Source organism: Aptenodytes forsteri, unplaced genomic scaffold (assembly GCF_000699145.1).
Source record: "Aptenodytes forsteri isolate BGI_AS27 unplaced genomic scaffold, ASM69914v1 Scaffold16, whole genome shotgun sequence".
Taxonomy (NCBI): domain Eukaryota; kingdom Metazoa; phylum Chordata; class Aves; order Sphenisciformes; family Spheniscidae; genus Aptenodytes; species Aptenodytes forsteri.
The window spans coordinates 1101213-1111812 of NW_008794753.1; the positions used below are offsets into that span (position 1 = coordinate 1101213).

Genomic DNA, 10600 nt, shown 5'->3' on the forward strand with positions numbered 1-10600 from the left:
CCCCGGCGGGCCCTTCCCGCTCCTCAGCCGCCTGGAGGCGGCCGACAACGAGGTGGCGGAGCTGGGCGCCGACATCGCCGCCCTGCCGGCCCTCAAGGTGGGAGCGGCCCCGCGGCCCCCCGCCGCTGACCCGGGTTCCCGCCGCCATCGCTGACCACCCCGTCTCTGTCTCTTCCAGAGCCTGGACGTGGCCAACAACCAGCTGAGGGAGCTGCCCGCCGCGCTGGCCGACTGCCCCCGGCTGAAGGAGGCCAACTTCAGGGGCAACCAGCTGAAGGACAAGCGGCTGGAGAAGATGGTCAACGGCTGCCAGACGAAGGCCATCCTGGAGTACCTGCGGGCTGGGGGCCGCGGGAAGGGGAAGGCCGAGAGCGCCAGAGAGGAGGCCAGGAAGAAGAAGAGGGAGAAGCAGCAGAAGAAGGATGGCAGGGATGGGGAGCAGGACGAGCTGGAGGAGGCGAGCAAGCTGCTGGTGAAGGTTCTGCACGTTTCCGAAAACCCTGCGCCCTTGGTGGTCAAAGCGAGCCCGGGCGTCAAAGATGTTCGACCCTTCATTGTGTGCTGCGTGCTGAAGGGAGTGAACTTAAAGGCGGGAAACGCTCTGAAGAGGTTCCTGTCCACGCAGGTAATTGCTGCGGTCTTGTGTTACTCATTTGCAACAGGAACGTTGCTAGCAGCGTTGGAAACGGACCGTTCTAGGCTCCTTCCAGCAGATAAGTTTCTGAAACTTGGAGTGAACTCTTCACTGAGCGGGTGGTGAGGGTACAGCGGGATGGCACTGCAGCGTGGCCTCTGCCAGCGGCGTGCCGCCTAGTCGCTCTGTAATAAGCAAGACTGGTGTTCATGAAGAACCTAGTAGGAGCTTAGATATTGCCACGAGAGGGCGATGAACGCACGCGCATTTGCGTTGCCTCTGTAACAACAGCTTGTTAGTGCCGTGGAACCTGTTCAGAACCAGTAGTAAACCCACCTCCACGGTACCAACGTACCTTGGTTTGGCTCCAGGTTCCCTAATGTGAGCTAAAACTGTCTTGCACGCCTAACCTTCCAACCAAAGTATCTTTCACCTGGCGTACTGCTCGCCTGTCCGTTCGATGGCAGGTGTTAGCTTCTTTCGGATTATGAGACTCACGTACTTGTGATTGTTCTCTGATTTAAACCTGTTTATCTCCCTGTTGAGAAACATGTCGCGTGCTGTCCTTCACTATCTTTATGTTTGGTTTGTAATCCAGATAAAATTATTTTGCGGGTGAAGAGAAGGGCTCCATTTAATGCAAAAGGGTTACTCAACTAGCTGATAATGCTGCAAACACTAAATATAGAAGGATCTGAACCCTTGGAGGAATAAATCATGTTGATGTTTTTGATATATTTTGATGGCATTCTTTTACATTTTAGACTAAACTGCACGAAGACATCTGTGAAAAGCGGACAGCAGCCACAATTGCCACCCACGACTTGCAGTTGATCAAAGGTCCTCTGGTATATGATGTTCAGCCTCCTGATGAACTGAAGGTAGGGCCAGTGGCACTGGTGGGCCCTTCCAATTTTTTTCCTTTTGCTTTCTGGAACTGTGTAGAATGGAAAGAATTTTTTTTTTTACCCTGTAGATGCTCGTAAAACTAACTCCAGGAACTTTAATTTCGAAGCTGTGCTAACTTTCTTGCTATCCTGCTGTAACAAAGCCTGCTTGAACAAGCCTCACAGAGCTGCCTAGTATTACTCCAGGACCAGTTATGAGTGCATCTGTCTGAGGACTTAAAGTAATCATGGAAAGCAGATGCAGGGTTTGGGTTTTTTTTTTTCTCTACAAACATTCTGATCTTGCTTAATGTGTACCTTGGCTTAGGGTGACTGAGGTATTGGTGTTTCAGTGTTGACCCTTTCTCCTGCGTTGTGGTCTTACCATCTTAACGTTCCCTGGAGGTCCGTATACGTTAGGATGTGCCTGGAGTGTCATACAGCAAGGCAGGTGCTCAGTCGTATGAGTGCACCTCGAATGGCAGCAGCCTTCAAGGTAACCTAATTAAAATCAACTCAGGTTCTGTTTATTTACCCAGTCTTGAGTTGTTTATGTTGCTGCTTTCAAAGAAGAGAGGGGGAAAAAAAAAAGCTTGCAGTATATTTGTGTGACAAGCTCTTAGACTGTACTTGTAACTTCAATCCAGAATACAAAAATGATACTTCAAATTTGTCATCCTTATTTATTTAGGCCTATTTCAGTCTGTCCATTGATATCCTGCCTCCAGAACCCACCTCGTTGGAGGACTGAACAGTCAGGATATTCTGACTCTTTGGGGCTGACCCAAAGTTTTTGTGGCATTCTGCTCTCTAGACACCTTGTGTTTGCAACTGTTCTGTGCACGTGGCCTGGTCCTTGGGAATGAATTCTTCGTTTTCCTGATGGCTCACAAAGCCTTTCGTCCATGGCTTCTGCTACGAGACAGCAGGTTTTCACATTATTCAGGGGGTAACGACAGTGAAGGAACTGGCTAAGGAAACTGTCCACGCCTGATTTAGTACTAGCAAATGAGCCTGTTTTTCAAGTGGGTGTTGGAGCTCACGCAGAGGTTTAAACTCCCTGTGATCATAGCAGTCCATGTGAAATAGAAAGTGTATTCCCATACCAAATAAGGTGTTAGGAATGACAGCATACAGAAGTATGGTTTTAATTATTGTCTTGCTTACAGGAGAGTTTTAACAACCCTGGTCTTTGAGTCACTCTTAAACTCAAACCTTTGTTTTCTTGTATGGTGTAGATAATGCCCCTGGGTCGAAAGGAGATCAAGGCAAAGGATCTTCTCCGTCAGCTGCAGTCAGAAGCTGAGGAGCAGAGGAAACAGAAGAAGCGTCAGAATGTTTCTGGGTTGCACAAGTCAGTATACTGACCTTTTGTGGGTTTTCTTCATGTGAATTTTGGTAACTTGTATGGAAAAACAGCACTGAAGAAAATGTGCTCAAATGTATTATGAAGCATGTTCTGTAATGGCGATGGGGTTAACAAACCCAGCGCGAGCTTTTAGGAGTTGAGATGAAAAACACTGAGCTGAATTTATAGGTAAAGAGTAACCTGGTGTGAAATGAGGATGATGAGTGCCTTCTGTTACTTCCAGCTGCATCAAGAGTAAATTCTGGTCATACGAATTATTCTTAGAGGTGACAGATATATTTAGAATAGCAAATAGAAAGGAAACAAGGAGGAATGAAGCGTATGTTGTGCACATTCAATAAACTAAGCAAATCAGAGGTGCGGTAAATCTGCACGTGGTAACAGATGGACGACAAAGCAGGGTGTGGTACTGCCCTATTCTGTTTACTGCTCATGCAGAGATCACCGCTCATATCTGTCGCTCGTATGACTTGGGGAAATTTGCCAAGTACATGATGGGAGAACTGTATATCGCCATAGTAAGTAAGAGGGAAAATTAAGTAAGCTGTCTGGAAGAATCAGACAGTGGACTCGGATTTTCCTGTTTGAGCACTGGGATCTCTGAAAGCACTAGAAGCATGTCTATCTACTTTGACAGCGTGGATATTAAAATGTAGGTTACTTTATGGTTCCAGCCCATCAATTCCTGCAGCTGGTGGCCTTCCTCAGCTGTATCACTATGATACCGTTTTGCTGAATTTTAGTGCTCTGACTTCTGTTTTTGCTACGTGGTAGATCAGGAACACACTAATTCGGTTTTGTCCTGATTTTCTGCTGTTGTGTCCAGCTGCTGTTTCAGTTGCTCGCTTTTTGCTTCTTTGTTTTTCATGGCAGGTATCTCCAGTTATTGGATGGCAAAGATAACTACCCATGTCTCGTGGATGCCGAAGGCATTGTGATTTCTTTCCCACCAATAACCAATAGTGAGAAAACAAAGGTACTCTCTGTTAGTGGAAATATGTTACAATTTTCTGCCGTTGTGTCCAGCTGCTGTTTCAGTTGCTCGCTTTTTGCTTCTTTGTTTTTCATGGCAGGTATCTCCAGTTATTGGATGGCAAAGATAACTACCCATGTCTCGTGGATGCCGAAGGCATTGTGATTTCTTTCCCACCAATAACCAATAGTGAGAAAACAAAGGTACTCTCTGTTAGTGGAAATATGTTAATCAGAATTAATACGTTAATACGTTAATCAGAATTAAACAGTGTTTCTTTCTACTGAGAGAGATTTAACTCCAGATTCAAAGATACGTGCAGTTCTGTGAAACTTGTGATTGCATTCCAAATATAAATCTTCAAAGCCTGAATCTTCTCTGCTAGACTGTCAGATTGAGCTGGATCTTGAAGTTACATTTTTACCTTTGTAAATCTGTAAAGCTCTGGCGAGCTATTCCAAAGGCACCAGTCTGCCTTTGCGGAGATGGCTTTATTGAGGGGCACGAATATGGTTTTTGACTTGTAAAGAAAGGCAGTACTTTGCCTCCAGTTGAACTGAATAAAAGTCTTTCTTTCAGTTTGTGTATTGAAATGTTGCCAAGTGACCGTGGGCGAGTACGCTCTGATTCCTTACTTGCCTTTACCTGTGAAATTCTTACAGATTAGTAGAGACACCCGTAATCTATTTCTGGAAGTGACAAGCGATACCAGTTTACACATCTGCAAAGATGTCATGGACACGCTAATTCTGGTAAGTAGTTCAGTAAAACAATCCTGTCTGTTCTTGGTGTGCTTCTTAACAAAACATTTAATTGCTCACATGTATTGAGAAGAATACAGAAGTTGATTTTTATTTTAGTATTATTATTTTTCCCTCTCCTTCACTTACTCTTCCATTCTTGCTGTATCGCAGAAGGTTTTTATATTCTTGTATCCCGACTAACTGGCAGACCTCAAAACTCACCAGGGTGAATAACGTTGTGTTACCACAACTGGAAATTTATGGTTTGACTTTCAACACCTTCCCCTTGTTAGTGATCTTACGGCTTCAATTGCTGCCAATAAATTCTTTTAGGGAGATTTCTCACCTCAGCCTGCCTGACGATTAGCTTGCTTGGTCCTATCGTTATTACAGAATTATCTTTCAGATACTGTATTAGCAGCAGGACAGTCTCATTAAATGCCATTCAACATGCTTTCTTCTAATTAAAGCTTTCTTACTGGAAAGGGTAAAACTTGGTATGTGGTGAGTACAGGATAGTATGCTGTTAAATATTTTGCAAGATAAATGTATATTTTCTTGTCCGGTTAACATAACCTTTAGGACACATTGGTGAAGGCTAACTGATTTGTGTAGTTGACTGTCCTGGTTTTCGCTGGGATAGAGTTAATTTTCTTCCTAGTAGCTGGTACAGTGCTGTGTTTTGGATTTAGCATGAGAATAATGTTGATAACACACTGATGGTTTAGTTGTTGCTGAGCAGTGCTTACACTAGTCAAGGACTTTTCAGCTTCTCATGCCCTGCCAGCGAGAAGCTGGGAGGGGGCACAGCCAGGACAGCTGCCCCAAACTGGCCAAAGGGCTATTCCATACCATACGACTCATGCTCAGTATATAAACCGGGGGGAGTTGGCCGGGGGGCGGCGACTGCTGCTCAGGAACTGGCTGGGCATCGGGTGGTGAGCCAATTGCATTGTGCATCACTTATTTTCTATATTCTTTGATCATCATTATTATTATTATTATTTTCCCTTCCTTTTCTGTCCTATTAAACTGTCTTTATCTCAACCCACGAATTTTACTTTTTTTTTTTTCCCCCAATTCTCCCCCCCATCCCACTGGGGGAGGAGTGAGCGAACGGCTGTGTGGTGTTCAGCTGCCTGCTGGGTTAAACCACAACATGGACACAAGGTGGTAACAGGGACAATTTCAAACGGTCCGAAAGCAAACTCGTCGGTGGCAATCCTACAGCAGGCTCTTGTTGCTTAGAATCCAGTGCTTTGACAAAGCCCGAGTTCTGTGATAAACGCAAAAAATTAAACTGTTCAGAAGGAGCGGGGCCTCCTGGAGAGCACAGCGGTGATAACATCAAAAGCCCTTTCGGTTTCCTGAAAGATTCTAACCCACTGAAGAATGTTTTCAGGCAGACGTTCCTCCAGAGGCTGGCCAGTGCCACACCTTGGAAGCAACCTGGAGTTGCTCTGAGGGCTTAGCTGCAGAATTAATCTTGTTTTCTGTATTTTGCTTTTAACAGAAAATTGCAGAACTGAACAGATTTACCTTGGAAAATAAGGAAGATTCGGGCTCGGATAACGAATCTGATGCTCTTTGTGGACCAGGGAATTTGAACCCCAGCCAAAATGTACAGCCGATGAATTTTCCATTGGTAGTGGAGCAGGTTCGAGTGGTGGACACGGATGGAAACTTGAAAGTACTTTATCCTTCAAAAACGGACCTAACCACAGTTTCCTCTCTTCTGACTGTAATACGTTAGCAGCTAGCAAAGCTAAGAAAATTACTCAATTTTCTTTTTTTTTTTTTTTTTTCCGTATTCAACAATGCAACTCATACACAGTGAGGTGGTTTGCTTTTTTTAAAGAAAAGGTGCAGTGCATCCTGCCTGGGTATGTGAAAACTTCAAAGTTTGATCAAGCTACGGCAAGGAGTATTGCATTCTTTCAGCCTTAACAGAAAGTCATCAGCATTCTGACTAGGTAGAGATAACAGCATCTTCAAATGTGAACTTAAAGGCAGAGAAGGTATTTGAAGTCAGAATGCGTTAACTTGTAGAGAAAATCATTATGACATCTTAGCATTTATAAAATGAGTGCTGTCGTATTTTTCTGTAAGATCACTATTTCTTCCTGGTATGTTTCAGCTGGATTATTATTTTGGCAGCTAAACTGAGAAATCCAGTAGGTGACAGCATTGAGACTAAGTCACGTGCTATGTACCAGTACTGAAGTCAGAATGCAAAACTACTTTGCTAACATCTCATTCTGCATAATACTATTTTTATATCCGGAGTAATTGTGAAAATTTAATTGCTGTCGGAACTTGAGGAATGAGTTTTAAAGTGATGTTAATGCCTGAACACAGAAACCACAGCTTCCGTTTTTAAGTGAAGTCAGTTGCATTGACTGCAGGGGTTTGTGTGTCCCAGCACCTTTCAGAGCCATCATCCATCCTTGTGGAAATGCCAGTTGTAGTGACCTTGTGTACCCATTGCGTTACTGTTGATCAAGCACTGACTTTATTCTTGGTCGTGAAGTTCAGTTCTGTTCAGAGGGCTAATGCTGCCTTACATCGACACTACTAAAGCTCCCTGTCTCCCCAGAATATAAGCACTCTTGCCCAGCATGACCCTCCTGGGGCTTTCTGTCACACTGCCACACGAAGAGTGTTGGGGACACCTTCCAAAATACAGGTAGCTGGAGTGGTTCTAATTTTTGTCCAATAAGCCTGTGGGTGACTTTTACATCCAGGCTACTACCTGTATGAATGCAAACCTCTCCATAAGCTAGGGTGACCTACAGATTGACTTTTTTCTGTTAAAAATGAGAGAGAGCTCTAACTGAACTTCTAGATACCGTGTCAAATACGTTCACATGTTGGGACTTGCATATTGAATGGAAAAATAAAACAGTTCTTGCAGTCATACGTCACTGTCACTTGTGTTGGCATTGGTGAATTTTCCAGTCATGTAACTGTACAAACTTGCCAAAGCAGCTATTGTATACTGCAAAAATGGTAACTTAACGCTTTCTAGCTACTTGTAGCCAAGCAGTCCTTAGTAGTGCTTCAGGCTTCCCTGTGAAGTCGAATGTTTCTACAGACCAATGATTTATAGTGAATTGTGCTCTGAGTCGGTTGAAACAATTGAATTAGATATTCCCGCAGAACTTGATTTCAGTAAAATGAGTTTAATTTGTTAGTAAGTCACCATCTCAAAACCAAGGAACAGGAGCCTGAAGTTGGCGACGTATTCTGACTCAGCCGTTAGGGCTGCTTTTCAGGCGTTAAAAGATGCTACCTTGCAGGACTCTTTCTCCTTCCCTTAGCACTGGTAGGCGATGAAGTAGACGTGTCGATGCTGTAGAGCGACGGGACCTTGACGCCTTTCTGTTTCAGCATCTGATGGAACTCCATCCGTTCATTAATTATTTTCTGAAAATTAGGGACGTATAAAGAGGTGGGAAAGCATTAGGTGGAGAGCAGTACTGCAGAGTGTTCTCTTACCTCATCAGTCCCTTGCCAGCTGCTAGAAGCAGGGTTCGAAAGAGCCACGTACCTGCATTGCCTCCAGCACCTCCTCATCCGTAACCTCTGCCTGGGGAGGCCTGCTGCCTGCCGTACTGAATGTAGCCTGAATTATTTTGCTTCGATACCTTTCGAACTTTTGATAAAAGAGGAAAGTAGGTGTGTTTAGTCTTTATATACAATTCTTTGGCATTTGCATGGATCTATAGAAACTACATGGTCAGACTTGGACAAAGTACTAGTGAATGATGAAATGGAAAGTCTGTTTATGTGAAATTACGGGCAGTTTGACTGGGCTTCACTGCAAGTACTGTGACAACGATGTGTTTCTGGGTGGACCGAGTCCCTTACCCAGGTATCGGGCTCTGTGCTTGCAACCAGGCAGGTATGCCTGCAGGAAATGGCTTTAAGGTGACACCTGTTACTTTGAGTCTGGAAGGTTATTAGAAATCTGGCGATGTAACTGTTCTGAACTCGAGTTTCTCAAGGGTTTCTGGTATTTGAGGCCTGTTTGCTTTGTAAGCGACGTAAGAGCTGCATGCTAAAAAGCTGGGAAGCAAATGGACTGAGTTTCCTGCTCCTCTGGCCCCATGGCTGCAAAGGGAAGCCGGGCCCCGAGGGCAAAGGACTGCAGCACCCTGGTGCATCTCCCACTGCGCTTCTGCCCAAGAATGTCTCTTAAGCTTTCAGATTCCCTGCTCGAAATGGTTGAAGTGTCTCCCAAGAGGGAGGTAGGAATCTGAAGTGAAGGAGGCTGCACTTACCCTGCTGGTGATGCATTCGAGCGCCACTCTAGTTCGCAGCTCCCTGTGCTGCAGTGTCTCAGCTTGGCTCTGGATCGCCTCTTGGGCCCGTTGCTGCTTGTGGATGTGGTATCGGCTGGTAAGAACCTCTGCCTGTAGCTGGCTGACTGTCCCCTGTAACTCACTGATCAGCTTGTTCTGCTCAGCCAGTTTGGATTCTTGTTCTGTAACAACCTGAGGAGATACATAAATCAAGCTGTTACTGTGAGGAAGAAAGTGAGCAGGCTTGGCCACATATTCCCAGGATCTGGTCCAAATGCTTCTTGTATTTCCCGGGCAGAGTCTACAGACTAACAACCTTGCCAGTACTGGTGACTGTTATTACGTGGCATTTTCTCTAAAACTACTGGACTGAGTAGGTGGTTTTTATGTGGCAAACTCCCCCAAGCCTAAAACAAGCACAACTAAGCAGCTAATACAAGAATTTTCTATAGCAGCTTAGCACCGAATTTACCTGTCGAAGACTGCAGTTCTCCTCTATTGTCACCATCATTTCTTCGTGTTTCCGTTCTTCTCTCAGACTGCAAAACTTAAGAGAAAATATTTTACACTTCGGTTTTGCAGTTCACAGGTGCACCTCCTGCCTGTGAGAAAGGGAACTGTTGCATAAAGCCCGAATTCCCCGCTGCCGGCTCTCCTAACGACGATGCCCACCACACTCTCAGGGCGGTACCTTGGTAGACATGGCTTGTAGCTGACTTTCTCGCTCTCTGAGCTGCTTTTGGAGCGTTTCCTTTTCAGATTTGGTTCTCCGAAGCTGGGATTCTTGGATCTCCAGTTGTCTTTGCAAGGAAGACATGGCACCTGGAAGGTTGGAGTACTACTGTAAGCAAACCGAATCCCTGCCAAAAGCTTCGTGGCATCTTTTTCAGGTAGGCGTAAGCGGAGCTGTTGTAACCGTCTGAGTATAGACCGTGGGTGAAGTTAACGCTACAGCCACAGCGACGCTGGTTAACAATGCGTTTCGTAGTACTTTGCTGCGATATATATTAAACTTAAGCAATGTCATCGTGTGAGGTAGGAGCTACTCTGAGGACTAATAGAGCTGGTAACACAAGCACAGGTTTGCCAGAGCGCTGAAACGCTACTGGATGCCCCAGAATGCTGCTCAGGGCTTCCTCTGCAGGGTTTCCTCATGCACTTCACTTCTAAGGGGGGAGAGAAAGCGGTTTCAAAATAAGTGGTGTTTCCGCCCCGCTCTGTGAGCAACAATCGAAAGCAGGTTTTGTGCTCACGGGAGCGTAACCTAGAATTTTTTTCTGGGTAAAAGGAGCAGAATCGCAAGAAGATGAAGCTGGTCGCTAGGATAACGGTGCGTTTTCTGGACGCCTTCCCCGTGGTACCTGTGGCCATGTTGTAGTCATCCCTTGCTTTCTGCAGTTCCTCACGGAGCTCTCGCTCGGCTTTCTGGGTCTCGGCGAGCTGCGCCGCCTGCTCCTGCAAGACCCCGCGATCGTCAGCATCGCCGACAACTTCGTCGGGGGCTGCTTTGCCTGAGCTCCCTCCTTCCATCCCCGCGCTATGGAGGGGGGTGAGGGCTCTCGCGTGGAGAGGTGGGCTCAGAACTGGGGCCGAAGCCCGAGATCAGAGGTGGCGGCGTCCTTCCCGGTGCCTGGGACGGCGATTCGCCCCCTCTCCCGGCGTCGTCAGGCGCCGGGCCCGGAGCAGGGCG

The 10600-nt window shown here is 45.9% G+C and overlaps 3 protein-coding genes across 3 annotated transcripts in view; 2 read left to right on the top strand and 1 right to left on the bottom strand.

The window, feature by feature from the left end:
- Nucleotide 1: 1 nt before the first annotated feature.
- On the top strand, nt 2-7533 carry LRRC47 (leucine rich repeat containing 47; the record flags this gene model as incomplete). The annotated part of the gene is made up of 7 exons (XM_009274220.1): nt 2-97; nt 179-625; nt 1399-1515; nt 2760-2875; nt 3764-3866; nt 4526-4615; nt 6120-7533. Coding segments are annotated over 7 exons (1209 nt in total), but the record flags the coding sequence as incomplete, so codon positions are not given.
- Nucleotides 7534-7798: 265 nt separating this feature from the next.
- On the bottom strand, nt 7799-9428 carry CCDC27 (coiled-coil domain containing 27). The gene is made up of 4 exons (XM_009274114.1): nt 9383-9428; nt 8890-9102; nt 8157-8261; nt 7799-8032 (listed from the first exon to the last, which is right to left on the bottom strand). The coding sequence occupies exons 1-4, from the start codon at nt 9419-9421 to the stop codon at nt 7895-7897; spliced, it is 495 nt and encodes a 164-aa protein (XP_009272389.1). The 5' UTR covers nt 9422-9428; the 3' UTR covers nt 7799-7894.
- Nucleotides 9429-10449: 1021 nt separating this feature from the next.
- LOC103894766 (inositol 2-dehydrogenase-like) overlaps nt 10450-10600 on the top strand; it is a 10093-nt gene continuing 9942 nt past the window's right edge. Inside the window, exon 1 of the mRNA XM_009274221.1 lies at nt 10450-10481. Coding sequence (XP_009272496.1) covers nt 10450-10481 — 32 coding nt within the window. The remainder of the gene's footprint in view (nt 10482-10600) is intronic.